The sequence below is a fragment of the Scyliorhinus canicula genome, chromosome 1, assembly GCF_902713615.1.
Source record: "Scyliorhinus canicula chromosome 1, sScyCan1.1, whole genome shotgun sequence".
Taxonomy (NCBI): Eukaryota; Metazoa; Chordata; class Chondrichthyes; order Carcharhiniformes; family Scyliorhinidae; genus Scyliorhinus; species Scyliorhinus canicula.
This window is the reverse complement of record NC_052146.1, coordinates 237,183,253-237,209,629: the sequence shown is the minus strand read 5'-3', so window position 1 is coordinate 237,209,629 and position 26,377 is coordinate 237,183,253. Positions and strand designations below refer to the sequence as shown.

The 26,377-nt window shown below is 49.8% G+C and overlaps 1 protein-coding gene across 29 annotated transcripts in view; it reads right to left on the bottom strand.

Annotated features, from left to right (window-relative positions):
* Positions 1-26,377, bottom strand: part of LOC119972565 (girdin-like) — a 649,171-nt gene that overhangs the window by 243,359 nt on the left and 379,435 nt on the right. For 28 of the 29 annotated variants that reach the window (XM_038809673.1, XM_038809681.1, XM_038809689.1 and 25 more), the window contains exons 16-17: positions 24,802-24,929; positions 15,711-15,852 (exon numbers count right to left, since the gene is read on the bottom strand). In XM_038809673.1, the coding sequence (XP_038665601.1) occupies positions 15,711-15,852; positions 24,802-24,929 (270 nt within the window). The remainder of the gene's footprint in view (positions 1-15,710; positions 15,853-24,801; positions 24,930-26,377) is intronic. The other variant, XM_038809572.1, reaches the window with a different exon arrangement.

Genomic DNA, 26,377 nt, shown 5'->3' with positions numbered 1-26,377 from the left:
CAAGCTAACTGGGTGAGCTAGTTCTCGGAAGTGCAGTGGGGTGTGTGCATATGTTTGGTTTAGGAAAGGGCCTGCGCTACAGGTTGTTGTTGCTAGGGGGGGGTGAATGTTCTGCTGACGAGGGAGGGACTTGAGCTGAGGGACAGAGAGGAGGTCGGGGGCTGCCTGGGGGTAGGCCGGTGGAGGCGCAGAACATGGGCTAAAAAAGGCCTAAAAAAGGTGATGGCTGATCGGCGGGGGGCAATGAGCCCCCGACTAGGCTGATCACCTGGAATGTTCAAGGGTTAAATGGGCCGGTCAAAAGGGCACGTGCGTTCGCGCATCCTGGAAATTGAACGCGGACGTGGTAATGTTGCAGGAGATGCACCTTAAGGTAATGGACCAGGTTAGACTGAGGAAAGGCTGGGTCAGCCAGGTGTTTCATTCGGGACTAGATTCAAAGACGAGAGGGGTCGCGATCCTGATCAATAAGCGGGTGGTGTTTGAGGCGGGTAGAATAGTCTCGGACGTGGGAGGTCGGTACATCATGGTCAGTGGAAAGCTAGAAGGGATACAGGTGGTATTAGTTAATGTATATGCGCCAAATTGAGATGATGTGGAGTTTATTAGGAGGATGCTGGAAAAGATACAGGACCTGGACTCGCACAGGTTGGTCATGGGAGGGGACTTCAATAGTTACGGACCCTTGCTTAGATCGGTCAAGCTCGAAAATGGGCAGGGTGCCAGCAATGGCTAAGAAACTAAGAGGGTTAATGGAGCTGATGGGGGTGGGTGGGGGGGATCCATGCAGATTTGAGCAGCCGAGGGTGAAGGAGTTCTTCTACTCACAAGTGCATAAAGTGCACTCCCGGATTGATTTCTTTATTTTGAGCAGGGCCTTTCTGGCTGGGGTGGTGGACACGGGGTATTCGGCGATTACAATCTCAGACCATGCACTGCACTGGGTTGACCTACAGGTTAGCAAAGACGTTAACCAGCGCCCGCAATTGAGGTTGGATGTGGGACTTTTGGCGGATGAAGAGGTGTGCGAGTGGTTAAGGAAAAGCATTCAGAGCTACCTGCAGGTCAATGGCACGGGGGAAATTTCAGCAGCGGTGGTTTGGGAAGCACTGAAGGCGGTGGTCAGGGGGGAGCTGATCTCGATCCGTGCTCATAGGGAGAAGGTTGACAGGGCAGAGCTGGACCGACTGGCAAAGGAGATATTACAGATTGATAGGAGGTATGCGGAGACCCCAGAGGCAGGGCTTTTAAGGGAACGGCAGAGGTTGCAGGCGGAGTTTAGCTTGATCACAGGGAGGGCGGTGGAGCAGCTGAGAACATGGAGAGAAGGCCAGCAGAATGCTTGCACAGCAGCTTAGGAAGAAGGAGGCAGCTAGGGAGATAGGGAAAGTAAAGGACGGTGAAGGGAACCTGGTTGGTGATTTGGGAGGAGTGAATAAGGCATTTAGGGATTTCTACAGCAGACTGTACAGGTCGGAACCCCCTACGGGGCCGGAGGGGATGAGGCACTTCTTGGAGGGGCTGAATTTCACAATGGTGGACGGGGAGCGGGTAGAAGGGCTGGGGGCCCCAATTGGGCTGGAGGAGATGGTGGAGGGCTTGAAGGTCATGCAGGCGGATAAGGCCCCGGGTCCGGACGGGTACCCAGTGGAGTTTTATAGAAAGATCTCGGGGATATTGGGGCCAGTGTTGTTGAGGATGTTCAATGAGGCAAGGGAAAGAGGGGTGCTGCCTCCGACGATGTCACAGGCAACGATTTAGCTGATTCTTAAGCGGGACAAGAACCAGGAGCTGTGTGGGTCCTACAGGCCGATCTCCCTGTTGAATGTGGATGCCAAGTTGCTGGCCAAAATCTTGTCGTCCAGGATTGAGGATTGCGTTCTGGACGTTGTTGGGGAGGACCAGATAGGGTTTGTTAAGGATAGGCAGTCGCCCCGACCGTAAAGCTCCTGGCGGAGAGAAAAGAATTACAAAGGAACTTTGACCTGCTCTCCACCAGGAAAGCAGTACACCAACTCCGCCAGGCACGCGGGGCCCTGTACGAACACGGAGACAAAGCCAGCCGCCTGTTGGCACACCAGCTGAGAAAGCAGGCAGCCACCAGAGAAATTGCGCAAATCAGAGGTACCAGAGGCACGTGGGAAACAGAACCAGAGAGGATTAACGAAACCTTCAAGGCCTTCTACCAAGAGCTGTACACCTCAGAGCCCCCAACGGGGAAGGCTGGGATGAACCGGTTTCTTGATGGACTGGACATACCAGTCGTGGGAGAGGGCAGAAAACGGGATCTGGAAGCACCACTAGCACTGGGAGAGATCATGGAGAGCATTAGCTCCATGCAGACGGGGAAGGCGCCGGGACCGGACGGATTCCCGGCGGACTTCTACAAAAAATTTGCGACAGCGCTGGCCCCGCACCTGCGGGAGATGTTCACAGACTCGCTAGCTAGGGGCACACTGCCACCCACGTTAGCACAGGCCTCAATCTCGCTGATACCTAAGAAAGACAAAGACCCAACGGAATGTGGGTCATACAGACCCATATCTCTGCTGAACGCAGACGCCAAAATACTGGCCAAAATCCTAGCCAAAAGGCTAGAAGACGGTGTACCTGAGGTGGTCACAGAGGACCAGACGGGCTTCGTCAAAGGTAGACAGCTTACCGCGAACATCAGGCGCCTGCTGAACGTGATAATGACCCCCTCCGGGGAGAGAACACAAGAGGTGATCGTCTCCCTGGACGCAGAAAAGGCCTTCGACAGAGTCGAATGGAAATACCTCATAGAGGTACTGGAGCGGTTCGGGCTGGGAACAGGGTTCACCGTTTGGGTAAAGCTCCTATACAACGCTCCCATGGCGAGTGTACGGACCAACAATACCAACTCCCAATACTTCCAGCTGCACAGGGGCACCAGACAAGGATGCCCACTGTCCCCGCTGCTGTTCGCACTAGCAATCGAACCGCTAGCAATCACGCTCAGGGCAGCAAAAAATTGGAGGGGGATCCGAAGGGGAGGTAGAGAGCACAGAGTCTCACTCTAAGCGGATGATCTGCTCCTCTATATCTCGGACCCACAAAGCAGCATGGACGGAATCATCGCGCTCCTGAAAGAGTTTGGAGCCTTCTCGGGCTACAAACTCAACATGAGCAAAAGCGAGATCTTCCCAGTACACCCGCAAGGGGGGGGGGGGGGAGGACAGCACTAAAGGGGCTGCCGTTCAAACAAGCCCAACATAAATTCCGCTACCTGGGGATCCAAATAGCCCATGACTGGAAAGGGATCCACAAATGGAACCTCACCAGCCTGACGGAGGAAGTTAAAAAGGACCTGCAAAGATGGAACACATTCCCGCTCTCCCTCGCGGGGAGAGTCCAGACGATCAAAATGAACGTACTGCCCAGGTTCCTCTTCCTGTTTAGATCCATTCCGATCTACATCCCCAAGGCCTTTTTCAAAGCGCTGGACAAACTTATCATGGCGTTCGTATGGGGGGGGGTAAAAATGCTAGGATCCCAAAGAAGGTCCTACAAAAAACAAAATCCAGGGGGGGGCTAGCCCTCCCGAATCTACAATTCTACCACTGGGCGGCAACAGCCGAGCGAGTAAGGGGATGGATCCAGGAGCCAGAAGCCGAGTGGGTGCGTGCGGAGGAGGCCTCCTACATGGGAACCTCCCTCCGGGCCCTCGCCACGGCAGCACTCCCATCCCCACCCAAAAAACACTCCAGCAGCCCAGTGGTGACAGCCACCCTCCAATCCTGGAACCAACTGCGGCAGCAATTTGGCCTGTACAAAATGTCGGACAAGGCTCCCATCTGCAACAACCATAGGTTCAAACCAGCACTGACTGACGCCACTTTCAAAAGGGGGACACTGACAGTCAGGGACCTATACACGGACGACAGGATCGCAACACTGGACGAACTGACAGAGAAATTTCAGCTAGCTGGGGGGAACGAGCTACGGTACCTGCAGCTCAAAAACTTCATACGAAAGGAGACAAGGACGTACCCACAACCGCCACGACAGACACTACTGGAAGACCTACTGGACGCAAGTATCCTAGAGAAAGGGAACTGTAGTGACATGTATGGCCGACTGGTAGATAGGGATTACACCGTACTGGACGCAACAAGAAGGAAATGGGAGGACGACCTGGGGATGGAGATAGGGTGGGGACTCTGGAGCGAAGCACTGCATAGGGTCAACTCCACCTCCACGTGCGCAAGGCTCAGCCTGACGCAACTAAAAGTGGTACATAGAGCCCACTTAACGAGAAACCGTATGAGTAGGTTCTTCCCGGAGGTGGAGGACAGATGTGAGCGGTGCCAAAGAGGCCCGGCCAACCACGCCCACATGTTCTGGTCTTGCCCCAGACTTGTGGAGTACTGGACAGCCTTCTTCGAGGCTATGTCCAAAGTGGTGGGGGTGAGGGTGGAGCCACGCCCGATAGTGGCGGTCTTCGGGGTTTCAGACCAGCCAGATCTATTCCTGGGGAGGAGGGCGGACGCCCTTGCCTTTGCCTCCCTGATCGCCCGCCGTAGAATCCTGTTTGGCTGGCGGTCAGCAGCACCGCCCAGAGCTGCAGACTGGCTGTCCGACCTCTCGGAATCTCTCCAAATGGAGAAAATCAAATTCGCCATCCGAGGGTCGGACGACAGCTTCCACAGAACGTGGGAGCCATTCATGCAACTGTTCCGGGACCTGTTTGTGGCCAACGTACAAGAGGAAGAATAGTCGGGTGGCCAAGAATCAGGGGAAAATGGACGGGAATCGGGGGAGGGTAGCCCGGGGGGGGGGGGGGGGGGGGGGTTACGGGCTCGTTATGGGGGTTTGCTGGCATGCCAAGGCCCAAAACCAAACTATAAATAAATGCCTATAAACATGTGCCTCGGCCATATTGGGGAATGTAAAATATGTATGCTGGCTAAAGGGGGCGGCCACAATTGTTGTAATGAAGATGCTTACCTGTAAATATTCATGTTAAATTTTTGTGTTTTCTTTTTTTTTCTCTCTAATAATTTGTAATTTGTCATATATAAAATATGAAAACTCAATAAAAAACATTTATAAAAAAAAGGATAGGCAGTTGGTGGCCAATGTAGGAAGGCAGTTAAATGTGATCACGATGCCCCCGGAAGAATCGGGGGGTGCAGGTAGTGATCGCAATGGATGCAGAAAGACTTTTGAGCGGGTAGAATGTGATTATCCGTGGGAGGTACTGGGACGGTTCGGATTCGGGCGGGGCTTTATTGACTGGGTCAGGTTACTGTATCAGGCTCCTGTGGCAAGTGTACGGATGAACAGGACAATTTCTGACTATTTTAGATTCGGGCAGGACTTTATTGGCTGGGTCAGGTGACTGTATCAGACTACTATGGCAAGTGTACGGATGAATAGGACAAATTCTGACTATTTTAGACTGCACCGGGGGACGAGACAGGGATGCCCCCTCTCCCCACTGTTGTTTGCGCTGGCTATAGAGCCGTTGGCAATTGCTCTGAGAGCCTCAAGGGACTGGAGGGGGGGGGGGGGGGAGCACAGGGTTTCGCTTTATGCAGATGACCTTCTTCTGTACGTTTCAGACCCAGTAGAGGGGATGGAAGAAATCATGAAGATTCGAGGGGAATTCAGCCAGTTTTTGGGGTATAAGCTAAATATGGAAAAGACTGAGATGTTTGTGGTTCAGGCGAAGGGACAGGAGGGGCAACTGGGAGGGCTGCCGTTTAGGTCACTAGGGGGGAGTTTTAGGTACCTGGGCATCCAAGTGGCGCGGGAATGGGACCAGCTGTGTAACTTGAATGTGGCCTGGCTAGTTGACCAAATGAAGGACGATTTTCGGAGATGGGACGCGCTTCCGTTGTCTCTGGCTGGGGGCGTGAAAATGATGAAAATGACCGTCCTCCCGAGATTCCTATTTGTATTTCAGTGTCTCCCCATCTTTATTCCGCGGTCCTTTTTTAAGCGGATCAACAGAGTGATCGCGGGCTTCGTCTGGGCGGGTAAGACCACGCGGGTAAGGAAGGTAAGGAGTTGGGGAGAGGGCGGGCTGGCGCTGCCAAATTTTAGCAACTATTACTGGGCGGCTAATATATCCATGATCAGGAAGTGGGTGGTGGTGGGGGTGGGGGGTTGGCCTGGGTGCGTATGGAGGTGGCTTCTTGTAAGGCACCAGTTTGGGGGCGTTGGCAACTGTGCCTCTCCCGCTCCCGCCGGCACAATACTCCACCAGCCCTGTGGTGGTGGCGGAGTGTTTGGGGCCAGTGGAGGCAGCCTGTGGGAGCAGTGGGAGCATTGGTCTGGGCCCCAATTTGTGATAATCACCGGTTTGCCCCGGGGAGTATGGATGGGGGGGGGGGGTGTGTTCCGGTTATGACGGAGAGCGGGGATTGACAGGATGGGGGATGTGTTCATAGAGGGGAGCTTTCCGAGTATGAGGGCATTGGAGGAAAAGTTTGGGTTGGTGAGGGGAACAAATTCAGGTATCTGCAGGTGCGAGACTTCCTTCATAAACAGGTGTCAATCTTCCCGCTCCTACCGCTGAGGGGGATTCAGGACAGGGTAGTTTCCAGAGGGTGGATAGGGGAGGGGAGAGTCTCGGACATCTATAAGGAGCTTATGGGGTTGGAGGAGATGCAGACCGAGGAGCTGAAGTGCAAGTGGGAGGAGGAGCTGGGAGGAGAGATAGAGGGTGGTTTATGGGCGGACACGTTGAGTAGAGTCGACGCGTCCGCAACATGTGTGCCAGGCTCAGCCTGATACAATTTAAGGTTGTCCACTGGGCTCACATGGCCCGGATGAGCAGATTCTTTGGGGTGGAGGACAGGTGCACAAAATGCACGGGAGGACCAGCGAACCATTTCCACATGTTTTGGACATGTCCAAAGCTTAGGGGATTTTGGCAGGGGTTTGTGGATGTCATGTCCAAGGCTTTAAAAGCAAGGGTGGTGTAGGGTCCAGAGGTGGCGATTTTCAGGGTGTCGGAGGATCCAGGAATCCAGAAGGAGAAAGAGGCAGATGTTCTGGCCTTTGCTTCCCTGGTAGCCCGGAGACGGATACTATTGGCATGGAGTGACTCAAAGCCCCAGAAGCCGGAGATCTGGCTATCAGACATGGCTAGCTTTCTCTGTATGGAGAAAATTAAGTTCGCCTTGAGAGGTTCACTGTTAGGGTTCGCCCGGAGGTGGCAACCGTTCATCGACTTCTTTGCGGAAAATTAATCGTCAGCAGACGGGGGAGTAGTTTAGGTTAGATTAGGGGGGAGGGGTAATAAGGGTGGGACCTGTACGAAAGGCTTTTGCACTATGTTTCTGGTTTCATGTATATTGTTTATTTTGTTGTTGTTACTATACCAAAAATACCTCAATAAAATGTTTATTTAAAAAAATCTCGATGTTACCTAGGTCTAACTGTATGTGGGCATGGCCTGCTTCATTATCTGATAAACTGCAAATGGGACCAATCACTATGTAAGCAGTTATGTGCGGCAGGCCTAGGAAAGGGATGATGTAAGTGGAGATGAAAGTGCAAAACATGGTTCCACGTAGCACCTATTGGCTACCCTCAGCATATCTGACATGCCATCTCTTCTCCCACTGGCCCAGGTGGAGCAGTCTTTGATGGGTTCTAACAAGTCCATAGGCTACAAATCATTGCCAGTGAGTACCTCAGAAGTCAGTGTATGGAAGGGCTCAGCTTGCCACCACCTCTGCTGAAGCCATTAGGTTTATATCACTCTGTTTCACGGAAAAAAAAATTCCTTGATTTTGATTCAAGAACCATGCATTAATTAAGATGAATTGGTAACTGAACAATGACTAGATGGTTGGGGCTGCTCAAGTTACTTTGGTCCAATGTGAGTGAATAACTGTACTTATAAGTTATTAGACCTGTGACTGATCTGGCGCTGGGTGCCCCAGCTTCCTCTTCCCTTCCACTGGGATCTCCATCAGATGAGGAGTGCTGGACAGTTTGCCTTTTGCACCTAGAGTCCTTGCAGCTCTGACATTGCACGCTAGAATACAGAACATGGCAATTGTACTCAAGATGCTGGTTGGTGAGTAGAGGTCCCCTTTGTATCTAACAATCGATCAATGTGAATATATTTAATAAACCAGCATGAGAAGTTCTGTGAAGTAGAGAATTCCAAAGATCAGCAGCCTTAGAGTGAAGAAATTTCTCATCAACTCGAAATGGCAGACGTGTCATTCTGAGACTTGACACCAGGTTCGAGAGGAAACATCCTCCGAGCATCTACCTAGTCAAGCCCCTTAAGAATTTTATGGGCGGTATTCTCCCCAGCCCCCCCACGAATTGCGCCACGCCGCCCTGACCCCCACATGCGGGGGGGTGGGAGAACCTACCTCCTTCCGCGGCCAGCCCCAGAACACCGGCGCCATGTTGGTGAGGGGCCGGCGCGCATTAGAAGTTCCCCGCGCATGCGCAGGTTGGCGCGGCCCAACTGCGCATGTGCGGGTTGGAGCAGCGCGAACCGCTCCAGCACCGTGCTGGCCCCCTATGGGGGCCAGAATAGGTCGTGCCCGGGACCTGTTCGCGCCGTCGTGAAACGCGACGGCTTTCACGATGGCACGGGCACTTAGTCCCAGGAGCGGAGAATATTGCCCTATATATTTCAATGAGATCAGCTTTAATTCACCTCCAGACCTGTCCATCCAGCTAACGTACAATGTAAACAGACCAATGGTTTGTTCAATTACATATCTAATTCTCATACTTGTAGCCTTCCAGGTGTTAATTGGGATGACTTGTCAGAGAGTCCTTGACTCGGTGAAAAGCGTTTCCTTTGTTGTTAGGCAGCAACCCTTAAGGCTAGTTTCAGGTCAAAGCATGAGAAGGATATTGGACTGCCGCAGAATGAAAACATCATGGTCGCTCCAAAGGAACACAGACCTGCCGAACCTTTCCTTGCGACTGCAAACCATCTGAATACAGATGGAATGAAAATCCTCGTGGTCGATAAATTTTCCTGAGAGGGATGTTTGGATTGTCCAATTGATGCACTATCAATTACGACGAGACGAGAGTAGAGTGTAATCAAGGCTTTATTAAGCAGAGATGTGTAACCTCCCGCAGTTGCAGCCAAAATGGCTGCAGCTCGGTGAGCACACACATTTACACTCCACCTACTGGGTGGAGCCAGCAGGCAGGGATCTAACCCCGTACCTGTAGTACAGGAGCCGTACCGTATTACCTCTCATATGTGATATATACAACAGTGGTGACCACCACATTCACCCCGTTAAAAAAAAAAGAGTCCAGCGGGGGTGGTGGAAAACTATTTTACATGCAGAGGTTAACATTTTGGGGATAGTTCACAAATTCAGCTGATCGGGTGCCTTGATCCTCCGTTGTGAGCGCCACAGTCCCGGTGGCGATGCAGGTGTCGGATCGGTCGCCGGTGACTCCGATAGCGTGGAGACCTCTTCTTCATCCCCGGGTGGGACCAAGGGGAGGACAGATCGTCCTGGAGCGGGGGCTGTGGTGAGGTGCGCTGGGGGGAGGAAGGGTGGCGCGGGGTGGTGGTGGGGGGGAGGAACCCAGCTGGTGCCAGGTCCCTGAGGGAGACTGTGTCTTGACGGCTGTCGGGGTACGCTGAGGGCGTACTGCAGGTTTGCATGGAGTAGCTGTACCCTCTTGACCAACGGGTCTGCCTTGTGGAACTGCACGTACTTGCAAGAGGAGAACGGGACCTGGTGCTGCCAGCCACGTTGGGCTCGAAACCCCGGAGGTGGACTTCCTGGGGAAGGCAAGGAGTCGTTCATGGGGGGTTGCATTAGTCGCAGTGCAAAGTAGCGATCGGATGGAGTGGAGGGCGTCGGGGAGGGCCTCCTGCCAGCAGGAGACCAGAAGATTCTTGGACCATAGGGCCAGCTGGACGGCCTTCCAGACCATCCCATTCTCCAGCTCCACCTGCCTCTTTCCGGGGGTTGCAGCTGGTCGTCCTGCTTGAGGTGATGTCCTTGCTGAGCAGGCACTGACGCAGCTCATCGCTCATAAATGAGGATCCCTGGTCGCTGTGGATATAGGCGGGGAAACCGAACAGCGGGAAGATGGTCTTGAGTGCTTTGATGACGGTGGCAGACGTCATATCGGGGCATGGGACGCCGAAGGGGAACCTGGAGTATTCGTCGACCACGTTAAGGAAGTACGTGTTTCCGTTGGTGGAGGGGAGGGGCCCTTTGAAAACCACGCCGAGGTGTTCAAAGGGGCGGGAGGCCTTCACTAGATGCGCGCGGTCTGGCCGGGAGAAGTGCGGTTTGCACTCCGCGCAGACCTGGCAGTCTCTGGTGATAGCCCTGACCTCCTCAATGGAGTAGGGCAGATTGTGGGCCTTTATGAAGTGAAGAACCGGGTGACCCCTGGGTGGCAGAGAGCATCGTATAGGGCCCGGAGTCGGTCCACTTGTGCGCTGGCACATGTACCTGGGGATAGGGCATCGACGGGTTCGTTGAGCTTACCGGGGCAATACAAAATCTCGTAATTGTAGGTGGAGAGCCCGATCCTCCACCTCAAGATTTTATCATTTTTGATCTTGCCCCGCTGTGTGTTATTAAACATGAAGGCAACCAACCATTGGTCAGTGAGGGGAGTGAATCTCCTGTGGGCCAGGTGATGCCTCCAATGTCGCACAGCTTCTACGATGGCTTGGGCCTCCTTCTCGATGGAGGAGTGCCGAATTTCGGAGGCATGGAGGGTGTGTGAAAAGAATGCCACGGGCCTGCCTGCCTGGTTCAGGGTGGCGGCCAGAGCGACGTCTGATGCATCGTTCTCGACTTGGAAGGGAAGCGTCTCGTCGACCGCGTGCATCGCGGCCTTTGCGATGTTGGCCTTGATGCGGTTGAAGGCCTGGTGAGCCTCGGCCGTCAGGGGTAAAACGGTGGAGTGAATAAGTGGGCGGGCCTTGACCGCATAGTTAGGGACCCACTGGGCGTAGTATGAGAAGAATCCCAGGCATTGTTTCAGGGCCTTGGGGCAGTGGGGGGTTCCATGAGGGGGCGCATGTGATCGGGGTCGGGCCCTAGAACTCCATCTTGCACCACATAGCCGAGGATGGCTGAGTGGTTGGTGCTGAACATACACTTCTCCTCGTTGTAAGTCAGGTTGAGGAGGAATTTGGAAAGGTTAGCGTCGTGGTCATGCTGGTCGTGGCCGCAGATGGTGACATTATCCAGGTACGGGAAGGTGGCTCCTAGTCCGTACCGGTCAACCCATTCGGTTCATCTCCCGTTGGAAGACCTAGACCCCATTAGTGACGCCGAAGGGAACCCTAAGGAAGTGGTAAAGGCGGCCTTCCACTTCAAACGTGGTGTACGGGTGGTCCGCCTTGCGAATGGGGAGCTGGTGGTAGGCAGATTTCAGGTCCACCGTCGAGAAGACCCGGTACTGTGCAATCTGATTGGCCATATCAGATATGCGTGGGAGGGGGTACGCGTCAAGCTGAGTCTACCAATTGATGGTCTGACTGTAGTCAACGACCATCCTGTTTTTCTCCCCAGTTTTCACAACTACCACTCGGGCTCTCCAGGGGCTGTTGCTAGCCTCGATGATGCCTTCCAGCAGCAGACGCTGGACCTCAGCCCTAATGAAGGTCTTGTCCTGGGCACTGTGCCATCTGCCCTTGGTGGCGATGGGTTTTGCAATCCGGGGTAAGGTTTACAAACAGAGAAGGCGGGTCGACCGTAAGGGTCGTGAGACCGCATACAGTAAGGGGTGGTAGAGGCCTGCCGAATTTCAGGGTTAGACTTGAGGTTGCACTGGAAGTCCAGGCTGAGTAGCAAGGCAGCGCAGAGGTTCGGGGGAGCAGCGCCTTACCATATCGGGGTGGATGAAACTCTCTGCTCCCAGAGTCAGGAAGGCATGATGTCTTGTGCCCATCGTCCTTTACCGTCGTCGACTCAGTGGCGAGTTTGTGCGGCCGGGACTGGTCGATCGTGATGGAGGCGAGCTGTAGCTGGTCAGCGGCGGTTGCAGGCGATGAGCGGCCCGATGAGCAGGAATCTTGGGGCAGGGAAGATGGCAGCGGCCATAGGGCGCACGAGGCCTGATTTGGGGGGGGGGGGAAAGAGAGAGAGAGATGGCGGCGCCCACGGGCCGCACGTGTCCTGAGGCAAGCAAGTTGGCGGCACCCACGGGCTGCACATGGTCTGAGGCGAGGAAGATGGCGGCGCCCACGGGCCGCACGTGTATTGTGGGAGCGAAAATGGCAGCGCCCACGGGTCGCACGTGGGGGTTGCAGGAACAATACAGCGGCGATCGAGCGGGCCTGGCACATAGCAGCGAAATGTCCTTTCTTCCCGCAGGCCTTGCAGAGTGCGCTCTGCGCTGGGCAGCGCTGCCGGGGGTGCTTTGTCTGTCCACAGAAATAGCACTTGGGTCCCCCGGGGTTGGCTGGCTGACGCGCGGCGCAGTCTTGGGGTTTGCTGGGGGCGGTCGCTGGTGCGGTCCACGATGGGGTGTTAACTGGTGGGGTCCACGATGTCCAGGAGGGGAGCGCCATGTGGTCGGGGGCGTACGCTTGTACATTACGGGAGGCGACCGTTAGTGAGATCGCGAGTTTCTTGGTCGCCGTGAGGTCGAGGGTAGCCCCTTCTAAGAGGCGCTGGCGGATGTACGCCGACCCTATGCCCGTAACGAAAGCGTCCCTAATGAGGAGTTCGGAATGTTCAACGGCTGAAATGGCCTGGCAATCGCAGTCCCTCACCAGGGCGTGCAGGGCACACCAGAAATCTTCCACAGACTCACCGGGGAGTTGATGCCGTGTGGACAGGAGGTGCCTGGCGTAGAGTTTGTTGGTCTGCTGGGTGCAGTTCTCTTTCAGTAGCGCCATGGCATCAGCGTAGGTAGGCGGGTCCCGGATGAGGGGAAAGATATCGGAGCTCAGCCCTGTATACGGGATATGGAGTTTCTGTGCCTTTGTGCGTGGTTCTGTCGCTGATCCGATGTAGACTTCAAAGCAAGCTAGCCAATGTGCGAAGGCTGACTTGGCGTTGTCTGCTTGAGGGTGCAGCTGCAGGCGATCCAGCTTGATGCGGAGGTCCATCGTTGTAAAATCTCTGCTAAAGAAATTGATGCACTATCAATTACGACGAGACGAGAGTAGAGTGTAATCGAGGCTTTATTAAGCAGAGATGTGTAGCCTCCCGCAGCTGCTGCTGAAATGGCTGCAGCTCGGTGAACACACACATTTATACTCCGCCTACTAGGCGGAGCCAGGAGGCAGAGATCTACCCCCGTACCTGTAGTACAGGAGCCTTACCATATTACCTCTCATATGTGATATATACAACAGTGGCGACTCCCACACCAATATGTGTAGTTGATGACACCCTGCCCTCATGGAAACCATTGTTGGCCCCATTTAGTGAAAGATGCATCCTGTGATCTCCCTTCTCTGCAGGTCAAAGGCAGCTGCCTCCATAGTATGCCCTTACTATTGGCACTACTGATTGTTTACTGTCTGATGTCCTTTGGAAAGCAATTATCCTGATGTTGTGTCTATGTGAACACCTCTGAATTGTAAGTTTTGAACAAGCACTCCCATCAAATACTTTCCCAAAAGAAACTGAGAAAGCAACTACAAGCGTTGAACCTTAATTCAGATTGGGTCTCTTGTCCTTTTCCAACCTAATTAAGAACTACTCAATCTCCACCCTGTTTGACTGCTGATTTTTCCAAACCTCAGGAAACTATTGCAGCAGAAATTAATGCCAACGTGCTGTCAAAATAGAATGAGGTTAATTTAAGTATTAATGGTAAGCTTGCCACTCCAAAACAGAAAATTCAGCCATCCTGATATAAGATGCTGTAAAAGCGGAAACTGGAGCATGTGCAGTACATGAGGGTCACATCTTGCGATTTTGATCCTTTAACCCCCAAACTCCGCTCCTGCCTGCCACGGGGTTCTGGAACAGAGATCTCTAACATTTAGCTATTGGTTTTATTCAAAAATAGGTCAGATAACTCCGCAAGAAGAATGTATTTGAAAAGTTGCATCGCTTCCCTACTAAAGCGATCTGTATTGACACTTTTACCGTGTCGAGGTGTTGAGCAAAAGGATCTATAATATTGCTCATGTAAGTGTACCTTAATCTTTCTGCACTGCATCCCAGCTATTCCTCCTCAGTGCTTTGGAAGGGGGAAGGATAAAAGATGTAGCAGATGCATGTTCAGTTTCATACAGTTTTAGTATTTTTCAGTATCATAAAGGTAAAAAACGACAAGACATATGGAGTGAACATGCAGATTTCTCAATTAACTTGTACTCGTAACAATGTTGAAGTGGTAAAATATGGCTCACTGCAAGTGTTTTTAAACCCACAATTTGTGTATGATTTCAAGAACATTGTTTTCACTGGAGATTCGCCAGTATTACAATCCCAGACCAGACCACAACAGTGACTAAGATACTGGACATAAACCCCAATGTTTTATTTTAATCTTTTAAGATTGTGAGGAAAGGATACTTCGCTCCAGGAGTGATTGCACGAAGAAATAGGGATACGGTATTTTAAAACAAACTTTTCTTACCAACACATTATTAAAATCTTTAACATCACACGAGAAAAAAGCTTACAATTACCCTTAAACAATACTACTGAATACAATACCTGTACCTGCTATCTTTATTCCTACTTAAACAACAAGAAACAAAAGCCATCTCAGCTCTCCATCCACTAACTACCTGTAGCACATAGGAATACTTGTTTTACAGAGATGTTCTTTGAGAAAGAGCAAACTCTTGATACTGCTTTAAAGACAAGATCCATGCAGACTATGGCTGTATGTCTTCAGAAGTCGTTCTTCAGCTTGTTTCAGCACCCCCCCCCCCCCCCCCCCCCCCCCCCAACCTTGTCTTTGGGAAAGTCCGGACTGCTTTAAAGACTGCTCCTCTCTTTTAACTGAACTGCAGAGAGCAAGTCTGCCCAACGTTTGATCACAGCTTCATCCAGAACTGCACTGACCTGTTTTTCCTACAAAATGCCTGATACCATAGCTCCACCCAGTAACATCACCGTCCCAAGCTGAAATCGAATTAACTCCACAGGGAATCCTCTTAATCAAAACAAAATTCCATTTACCCAGGCTTTTATGATGCTTTAATTACACCCTAGCTCCTTAAATATACTTGCCTTTCAAACTAACATTCTTTTAAAACATGACTTCAGCAGTCAAAAACACACTAATCTATGCGTTTAACCCTTACAGCACCAAAGATCTACAATACAATACATCTGATATTCCTATATTCATCACACCAGAATGATCAGTAACTGCTCAATTTTAATATATTAATATATTATTGAAAAGTTCAGTTATCTAGCATGCAATGTTGTACATATAATATAAACTCCTTGCTTATTATTTCTTGGAATATATATCATGGGCAAGGTGCACATTTATTGCATTCCTAATTGCATAAAAAAGACGGTGGTGAAGGTACTACCATAGAGCTGTTAGTTAAGGAGTTCAAGGGTTAGGACCCAGAAAGAATGCAGGAACAGTGTTCTACGTTGAAATGGTGTACCTGGAGGGGGAATTAGGAAGCGATGGCATTTCCCATGTGTAAGTATATATTTAGTGCATGTTTTTGAAGCAAGTGGGCTAGATTATTTTTATGATTCATATTGTGAAAACAGCTTTAGCTCTTTTCAAACAAAGTTGAGAAAAATGATCTTTTGTTGAGGTCTTACCGTCTTTAATTCCTGACGTAGTTGCTGGTTCAAATTTGTTGATTCTTCTAATCGTGCTTCAAGACTGGCAATTTTCTCTTCTTTAATTTCAAGAGATTTTTTTAATGTGCTTTCAAGCTTGGACGCCAAAAGTTTATATCTGCTGAAAGTTGGATATTGACATAAAAAATGAGTTAGACTTTTCTAAACTGTGGTTTGGAACAATTTACTTACAATCAGATACACAGATCAAGTAAAAGCAAAACAAAAAGGGTATTAAAGTTAAGTTCTTGGGACAAATGCTTTTTGGGGGTCTATTTACATAGATCTTTGGACGTGGCAGATCATATTGAGAGAGTAGTTAATAAAGCATATCGGATCTGCAGCTTCGTAAATCAAGACATTGAGTACAGAAGCAGGGAAACAATGCTAAACCTATTTAAAGTTCTGATTAGGCCACAACTAGAGTATCACGTCCAGTTTTGGCAACTACACTTCAGGAAAAATGTGAGGGTCCTTCAGGGGGTGCAGAGAAGATGTAGCAGACTGGTCCTCAGGATGAGGGATTTTAGGTTGGACAAGCTTCTCCTTGGGACATAGATTGAGGGGGAATTTGATAGAGGCCCAAAAGAACAGGGTTCGATGAGGTAGAGAAAGAAAAACTGTTTCCATTAGCTGATGGTGCAAGGACTAGAGGATACAGATTTAAGATTTTGGGAACATGATGAAGGGGGGTTTGTGAGGAAGAACCAGAGGATACAGATTTAAGATTTTGGGAACGTGATGAAGGGGGGTTTGTGAGGAAGAACCAGAGGATACAGATTTAAGATTTTGGGAACGTGATGATGGTGGAAGCAAAGACAATTAATGATTTCAAAAGGGAACTGTTTGGGTGCCCAAGTGAACTAAACGTACAGGGCCACAGAGATCGAGAGGAGATATGGGACTGATTGAATTTCTCTACAGAGCCAGCATGCACTCAATGGGATGAAAGGCCTCCTTCTGTGTCATAATGAGTTTATAATTCTAAAAGCCAACTCCTTCAGCCTGCAGAACTGAAAATGTTGGACCATTTTTGATACGAACTAAAAGGTCTAGATTATATGCAAGGACACTTTAAAAAAATTTTTTAAAAAGTGTTTGAAAAAATTTAACTTGTAGCTTCAGTGCAAAGTTCTTTGACATTTTACGTATCCCACATCACGGTTAAAATCTATTCACTGTCAGGACTTTGTGATTGAATGGGAAAAATAAGAAAGCCAGTAATTGAGTATGTGCATGTTTAAAGGAAAATAAGCTATTTTTAAAATGGAAACTGAAGAAAGACAAATTGCCAGGGTTGATGGAACCCTGATATGCTGATTAGCCTTGCAACACTGGGCAGGTATTAATCAAGAATAGTCAAGTGTGCTTTTGTTAAGGGGAGGTCGTGTCTGACCAACTTAATTGAGTTTTTCGAAGAGGTGACCAGGTGTTTAGATGAGGGCAATGCATTGACGTAGTCTGCTTGGACTTTAGATAGGTTTTGATAAGGTCCCACATGGGAGACTACACCGAAGGTAAGAGTGCATGGTTGACTAAGTGGCAGGCAGCAGAAGGTAATGGTCGAGGGATGTTTTGCTGACTGGAAGCCTGTGTCTATCCAGTGGGGTCCTGCAGAGATCAGTGTTGGGGCCCTTGCTGTTTGTGGTTTATATAAACGATTTAGTTTTTAAAATTTTTTAGAGTGCCTAATTATTTTTTTCCCAATTAAGGGGCAATTTAGCGTGGCCAATCCACCTATCCTGCAGATCTTTGGGTTGTGGGGGTAAGACCCACGCAGACACGGGGAGAAGTGCAAACTCCACACAGGCAGTGGCCCAGGGCTGGGATTGAACACTGGTCCTTGGCACTGTGATATATAAATGATTTAGACATGAATGTAGGAGGGTTGATCAGCAATTTCATGGATGATACGAAAATTGGTGGGGTGGTAAATAGTGAGGATAGCCTTCGATTACAGGAGGATATAGACGTGTTGGTCATATGGGCTGATCAGTGGCAAATGGAATTCAATCTGGAAAAGTGTGAGGTGATGCACTTGGGCAGGACAAACAAGGCAAGGGAATACATGATACATAGCAGGACCCTGGGAAGCACCAGGGATCAGAGGGACCATGGTATGCATGTACACTGGTCCTTAGAGCAAGTAAATATAGTAGTTATGAAGTCATACGGTAGACTTGCCTCAATTAGCCGAGGCATAGAGTTTAAGAGCAGGGAGGTGCTGGAACTGTATAAAACGTTGGTTAGGCCATAGCTAGAGTATTGTGTGCAGTTCTGAAATCCAGATTATAGGAGGGGTATGATAGCACTAAAAAGAGTGCAGAAGATATTTACCAGGATGTTTCCTGGGCTGGAGAGTTTTAGCTATGTCGAGAATCTCATAACATTTAAGAAGTATTTGGATGTGCACTTGCATTTCCAAGGCATGCAAGGCTGTGGGCCAGGTGCTAAAAAATGGGATTAAAATATTTGGGTGGTTGTTTTTAACCGATGCAGATGCGATGGAACGAAGGGCCTTTTCTGTGCTGTGGACTTCTATGACTCCAAATGTTTACCTCAAGCAAGTTTGTAACAATGGAAGATGGGGGTGAGTGTCGGATTGACTTTATTCCGCATTGACTTTGTTACACAACCTCACCGTTTAGAAAAATATTTAAGAGTAACATATGAGAAGGTTAGTTCAGATAAGGGAAGATTAAAGGAAAAAACTGTATATCAGAGGCAAATTCGCCCTACACAGGAGAGCTGTTTGAAATCACAGCCCACACAGCAGGAAACTGTATTTGCTCCCAACAAGCCTGGCCTTGAAAAGCCTGTTTTCGAGAAGCCAGTTGTCTCTATTCTAACCTGGGAGCGACCCCATAAGATACAGGTGCCTGGCTTGGTAACTATTGCCGGATTTTGCTTATAGTTTTAAAACCTATGGGATGTTGTTAGGAAAATACAGGGCTTTGGAATTAGATACATTTTAAGATATTTCCAATAATCATTAATGTAGTTAAGTGTATTTTTAGTTGACTTTGTGTGTTTTACTGTTTAATTAACATTTATTTTGTTTAAAATCATCACAAAAGAGTCTGGGACATCCTTCACTGGTCTTCACATCTTTCCTCGCATTATAACCAGTTGCAAATATACACAGTTGAGAGCAGGCATTCTAAAGTTCCCTTTGGGGTTTTGGAAGTAGCATTTAACACCAGTTGTGCTCTTAACATCACCAAGATAAATCCTCAGCTGGACAGTTACGTCAAAATTTTGCAAACTCAATACTTTACCACAGTACAAGAATGGAGACTAATCACATGATGTGGAAACACATTTTCACTTAATCTCAAATGTCAGGGTCTTAATCGATTTGCATTAAAAAGGATTCTCATTAGGAGAATCATGGGGCAGTCCAATAAGATCATGGGGAAAATTAATGTGACCCCGAACACAACAACAAAGCAAAATAAAGCAGCTCAGTCACATTCGGTATATAATTAAAATTTTCATATTATCAACATAATACATCATATAAATATGAAAATCGGTTTTGAAAGTATTTTGCATAATCATTCTTTTATGTACCCACAAGGCCTAATAAGGCACATGGGCTTGCTTGTTGCAACACAGTTTCTCAAAATACTATTTTAGAAGCGGTGCAAATGCTCCTTGGATTTGATCTAACAGAGTAAGCTTACTGTTACCACCATTTATTTATACCCATCTGTCAGGATACACCTTTTATTCTCAGATATCTTGATGAGACCATAAATTCACGCGACACATGGTTAGAAGTGAACAGTGGTTTTAATCATCTTACAACAGAGCCTGCCTGTGACAAGATGAACTCCAGATGAACTGGCAGGCATGCTCTCAGCATCAACCTTTATACTCCCGGTTAGGGGGAGGAGCCGTGGGTGGAGCCAAGGGTGGAGACCAGTACAAACTCCCGTACACTCCCAGTGCATCTCCCCCTAGTGGCAGAGCAGCGCAACTGCTCGTGTGCCGAGCTTTCAGAGACATAGTACTACATGTGTAATACAGTGTGAATTACGCTACTGTGATTCACCACATTACCCCCTGTAAAAAAAATCAAGTCCGGCGGGGGTGGTGGCTTACAGATTGAGTCTGTCCGGTGGCCGAGTTGTCCGCTGTGATCGGCGGAGCACCGGGGTTGCAGCCCCTTCTGGTGGCTGGATGAGCACTGTCGGTTGGGGTACGATGGCGGACTCCGGGGGCGATTCCGCACGAGCTTCGTACCCGTCTGGTTCGACTGGGGACTGGAGGCGCTGGGAGCTATCTGGCGCGGGTGCGCAAAAAAAATGAAGCGAACTGGTAGGTTGGGGGGCGAGTTGGGTGGGATGTAGTGTGAGGGGTACCTCGGCGGTGGTATTGGGGGGGTTGGATCCTGCAGGTTCTAGGTCCCGGAGGTATACAGTGACCTGGCGGCCGTCAGGGAACTCTACAAAGGTGTACTGGGGGTTTGAATGCAGTAGGAGCACATTCTCTACGAGTGGGTCAGTTTTGTGCGCCCTGACGTGCTTCCGGAGTATTATTGGGCCCGGTATCTTCAACCATGCCGGGAGCGAAACCCCCGTGGTAGTGCCCCTGGAAAAAATAAAGAGCCGCTCGTGAGGGGTCTGGTTGGTAGCAGTACATAAGAGGGACCTAATAGCATGGAGCGCGTCAGGGAGGACTTCTTGCCAATGGGAGATCGGGAGATTCCTGGACCGGAGGGTCAGTAGGACGGTCTTCCAGACCGTCGTATTCTCCCTCTCCACCTGCCCGTTCCCCCTGGAGTTATAGCTGGTAGTCCTGCTCGAGGCGATGCCCTTGCTGAGCAGGTACTGACGCAGCTTGTCATTCATAAAGGACGAACCCCAGTCGCTGTGTACATAGCTGGGGAAACCAAACAGGGTGAAGATACTATGCAGGGCCTTAATGACTGTGTGGGAGGTCATGTCGGGGAGAACTCGTGAGAACTCGTCTATGACGTTCAGGAAGTACACATTCCTGTTAGTCGAGGGGTGTGGCCCATTGAAATCGATAGCGAGGCGTTCAAAGGGCCTAGAAGCCTTGACCAGGTGGGCCGTCTGGTCTGTAGAACTGCGGTTTGCACTCCGTGCAGATCGGGCAATCCCTGGTGATGGCTTTTACCTCCTCGGTGGAGAAAGGCAGATTTCGGGCTTTAATGTAGTGGGCGAGCCGGGTGACCCCCGGGTGGCAGAGGTCATTGTGGATGGCTTTTAAGCGGTCGCTCTGTGCGCTGGCACACGTCCCGCGGGACAGGGCACCTGGGGCCTCGTTGAGCTTCCCCGGTCGATACATAATATCGTATTTGTAGGTGGAGAGTTCGATCCTCCACCTCAGAATTTTGTTTTGCCCCTTTGCGAGTTGTCAAACATGAAGGCAATCGATCTTTGGTCGGTGATGAGGGTGAACCTTCTACCTGCGAGGTAGTGCCTCCAGTGATGAATAGCCTCCACAATGGCTTGTGCTTCCTTTTCGACTGAGGAGTGTCGAAGTTCCGAAGCAGAGGGGGTTCGGGAGAAAAATGCGACTGGTTTCCCTGCCTGATTTAGTGTGGCTGCAAGAGCTACCTCTGAGGCATCGCTCTCAACCTGGAAAGGGACGGATTCATTCACCGACCGCATGGCAGCCTTGGCGGTGTCCTCCTTGATGCAGCTGAAGGCATGGCGAGCCTCAGCTGACAGGGGAAAAAGTGTGGCCTTAAAGAGTGGGCGGGCTTTGTCCGCATATTGAGGGACCCACTGGGCATAATACGAAAAGAATCCCAAGCACCGTTTGATGGCCTTGGTACAATGAGGGAGAGGGAGTTCTAAGAGCATACGGTCCGGGTCGGGACCCAGGACTCCGTTTTCCACGACATAGCCGAGGATGGCTAGTTTGGTTGTGCGGAAAACGCATTTCTCCTTGTTGTATGCGAGGTTAAGCTTCTGGGCCGTCTGGAGAAATCGGTTGAGGTTGGCATCGTGGTCCTGTTGGTCATAGCTGCAGATGGCGACGTTATCCAAGTACGGAAACATGGCCCGCAGCCCGTACTGGTCCACCATTCGGTCCATTGCTCGTTGGAACACCAAAACCCCATCGTGACGCCAAAGGGGACCCGGAGGAAGTGGAAGAGGCGGCCATCGGCCTCAAACGCCGTGAAGTGGCGGTCCTGCGGGCGGATTGGGAGTTGGTGGTGTGCAGACTTAAGATCCACCGTGGAAAAAATCCGATACTGGGCGATCTGATTCACCATGTCTGCAATCCTGGGGAGGGAGTACGCGTCGAGGAGCGTAAACTGATTAATAGTCTGACTATAGTCTATGACCATGCGGAATTTTTCCCCGGTCTTGACGACCACCACTTGAGCTCTCCAGAGACTGTTACTGGCCTCTATGATCCCCTCACGTAAAAGCCTCCGGACCTCGGATCGAATGAACACCCTGTCCTGTAGGCTGTACCGCCTGCTGTGAGTGGCTACGGGTTTACAGTCCGGAGTGAGGTTGGCAAAGAGAGGAGGGGGGGGGAGATTCGCAGCGTGGCTAGGCTGCAGATAGTGAGTGGGGGTAGGGGTCTGCCGAAGCTGAGGGTGAGACTCTTGAGATTGCATTGAAAGTCGAGTCCCAATAAGAGTGTGGCGCAGAGTTCGGGCAAGACGCATAGTTGGAACTTAGAGTAGCTAGCGCCTTGGATTGTTAGAGTTGCGATGGTGCGCCCTTGGATATGGACTGAGTGGGAACCCGAAGTGAGGGAGGTATTTTGCCGTGCAGGGAAAACGGGGAGCGAACAGCGTCTTACCAGATCTGGCTGTACGAAGCTCTCAGTGTTCCCGGAGTCGAAAAGGCACGGTGTACTGTACCCGTTGATTTGGACCATCATCATCGAGTTGTGGAGATGCTTTGCGCGCGATTGGTCCAGTGTGACTGCGTTGAGTTGCGGGTAGTCGGCGGCTCGGTCGGCTGCGCTGGGATGGCCCCGCGATGAGTGCCCGCTGAGGTCGCAGTCTTCAATCGAGTTTTCTGAGTATGGAGAGGATGTGGCCTAAGATGGCCGCCCCCGTGGTTTCGCACGTGGCGGGCGGCGAGGAAGATGGCGTCCAAGATGGCGGCCCCCATGAGTCGCCCGTGGTGGACCGCGTGGTGGGGGTCCGCCAAGATGGCGGCCCCCAATAATCGCACGTGGCGGCGGAGTCGGGGCATAGGCCGCTGCGTTCCGGGGCCTGCGAGTGCGGAGGGCGATTACTTCGTGCCGCTGGAGGTTTAGGGGCTGGGGCCTTCCTTGCCAGGCACACTCTGGCTTAGTGGCCTTTTCGCCCGCAGCTGCTGCGGGCCGGGCAGTGCTGCCGCCAAAAGTGGCAGGCTGGGGCAGCATGGCGGCTGGATGGCTGCGCGGCGCAGGCCTGGGGAGTCGCTGGTCGGGGGCCCATGACGGAGTCGCGCAGTCGGCAGGAAACGAGGTGAGGCTACGAAATAAGACCTCCATAGTTGTAGCGAGTTCAACAGTATCTTCTAAATTTAGGGCCCCCTTCTCCAGCAGTCGCTGGCGCACGTAATTCGATTTAAGGCCTGCAACAAAGGCATCGCGGACAGCAAGTTCTCTATGTTCTGCAGCAGTTACAGCCTGATAATTACAGTCCCGGGATAAGGCTTTTAATTCTCTGAGGAATTCTTCTGGCGATTCTGTAGGACGCTGGCGGCGAGTAGTAAAAATGTGGCACGCGTAGACCTCATTGATAGGCCTCACGTACATTCTATCGAGTAGGGCCAGAGCCTCTGTATATGAGCCGGTACAGTTTAGCTGAGTAGATATACGATGGCTCACCCTCGCGTGCAGTAGACTGAGTTTCTGCTCCTCCGTCGTTTCTGTGGTGCTTGCTTCAGCCAGGTAGGCCTTAAAACATCGGAGCCAATGCGAAAGGATTTATTTTGCCTCTGCATCCTGCGGGTCGAGTTCCAGTCGGTTAGGCTTGAGGGCTGATTCCATGGTCATTCCTTACTGTTTCTTAATACGATTAAATTGATGAGACCATCAATTCACGTGACACGTGGTTAGAAGTGAACAGTGGTTTTAATCGTCTTACAACAGAGCCTGCCTGTGACAAGATGAACTCCAGATGAACTGGCAGGCAGGCTCTCAGCATCAACCTTTATACTTCCAGTTAAGGGGAGGAGCCATGGGTGGAGCCCAGTACAAACTCCCGTACACTCCCAGTGCATCTCCCCCTAGTGGCAGAGCAGCGCAACTGCTCATGTGCCGAGCTTACAGAGACATAGTACAACATGTGTAATACAGTGTGAATTACGCTACTGTGATTCACCACATATCTTTCAATTAAAAGGCTGTTGAGTTGTACAACACTTTGCTGCAGATCGAGTGAAAGTGGCTGCAAACTGAGCATCAAAACCAATTAGTCCCCTACTCCCCACCTCTCAGGTCCCCAATCCTTTGCTCCATTTCTGTGCCCATCGCTCCCTGAGCCCCTATTTCCCATCTCACTCTCCTCCCAACTCTTGAGCCAACTGTGATTCTCAGGGTACCTAATTCCCGACTCTCCCCAGACAGTCATAGCTCCCTATGAATCAGAATCAAGCAGTAGTTTGTGTCAAAGGTGGGTGTTGACTTTATTTTAAATTAGTACGGTTTAATGGATTGTTCATTCCTTACCCAGGACTCAGTGGCAGACAAAACGCGTTATTCCCGAGATAGAGCCGTGCAAGCAGTAAATTAGAGATGAAGCACTTTCCTGCCTCTCCAGTGCAGGGTCGCGATCTTTGCTCAATAAAATCTGTTTCTTTTAACTGCTGCTACCTTGCTCATATCCACTTTGTTTCACCCACAAGACACTTCTGGTGATTTAAAGACCATGGTGATTGCGGTTTCAAGGTGCAACTTGCATCAATTATCATATCAGTCAATGTGTGTTCATTTATAGGTATGTTCACTTATTCAGGTTTTATATGCACATGTACACTTTTCATTTTCATAGGTAGTATATTCATATGTCAAGTTGGATGCTTTTTATAGCATTAACACTATATTATCAACCTTTATATTGTGAATTTATCGTTCTTACCTATCATCAGAACTTTGTTCATCATGCAGGAGGCGCTCTTTGTTGAGCCCAATCTTTTCCAGTTCGTGAGTCAATTTTTCCAAATCATTGCTCATTTGTTGAGCATGTAATTTCTCATTTACAAGCTCCTGCAAACATCACATCATTTAGCAAAATTTCTTAGATTCACCAATTGTTCATTCTTTGAAAATTATGGTGATATGCACAATTTTTCATGATGTAAGCACACTTCTATAAAGTATTGCAAACTAAATTATAAATGAGAAACTCCGGAATAGCAAATCCAGATACTAATTACTGAACCAGCAGATGAACTTAACATAAAAAGAAAATATTAAGGTTGCCAACAAGCAAATAACGGATCATCATTTACAGAAGATGAGCACATCGAGCACGAGAAAAGTAGGCAGCTCAAAAATAAGCCTGTATATTTTGACTTGCGGAACAGAAAATAATTAGTCTTAACTTATGCAAGAGATATTTATTGCAGGAGAAAAACAAAGTGCAAAAAAAGGCAATGATAAATTTAGAAATTACAAATGGAAGATGTGAGCACTTAAAACTCAAGGTGGGCGGGGAGGGAGGGTTATTTTCAATTGCTGTTCACTCAGTTCTGAAAAACAGGCAGCAATCAAAGAAAAGACCAGGGAGTGAAGGAAGGGGAAACTTGGTCACTCAAAGCCAACGTGATACAGTTCATACAATTATAAAAACAAAACCCCGTGGAAATGGCAAATACTCAGCAAGTCTGGCAGCATCTGTGGAACGAAAAACGAGAGTTAATGTTTCAGATCTGTGATCTTTTATCAGAACATCTGATAAAATTCACAGGTAGGCCTGTTAATGGGTGTACATAGCACACCTATCAGTTTCGATGGAATGGCATGGAAATATGCAAATTGGGGTTCTGTTTGTAGGACATCCAATTACAATTTCAAAGTAGAATCGGACAAAGCTTCAATGTGCATACACTGTCCAATTTTTAAAAATATAAATTTAGTGTACCCAATTAATTTTTTTCCAATTAAGGGGCAATTTAGCATGGCCAATCCACCTAGCCTGCACATCTTTGAGTTGTGGGGGCGAAACCCACGCAAACATGGGGAGAATGTGCAAACTCCACATGGACAGTGACCCAGAGCCGGGATTGAACCTGTGACCTCGGCGCCGTGAGGCTGCAGGGCTAACCCACTGCGCCACCTTGTTGCCTCACACTGTTCAATTTTATCAGCTGGTGAAAGGTCTAACTGATTGTCCTTAAGATGAAAAGCTGGAGGCTGCTCCAGGAAAAGGCTCCAAACCTTTTCTTCTCTTGTATACTTTATTGGGGCTAGGTGGAGTAGGGGTGTCTTCTGACTCCATAAAAATGCTATGGCTCTCAATTCATTCCATCCACAAACAGTTCCTTCACTCCTCAGTTGAGGCTGGTCAAATAGGTTATTGTAGGAATGGTCCAATTTACCACTCTCTGACAAATGCAGACTGCAGTCGAGCACTTTCTGGAACCTGTATTTCAGCATTTACTTTCAATGGGACTCCAAACCTGAAAATGGTTTTGACTTCACTAAGTTGGCAT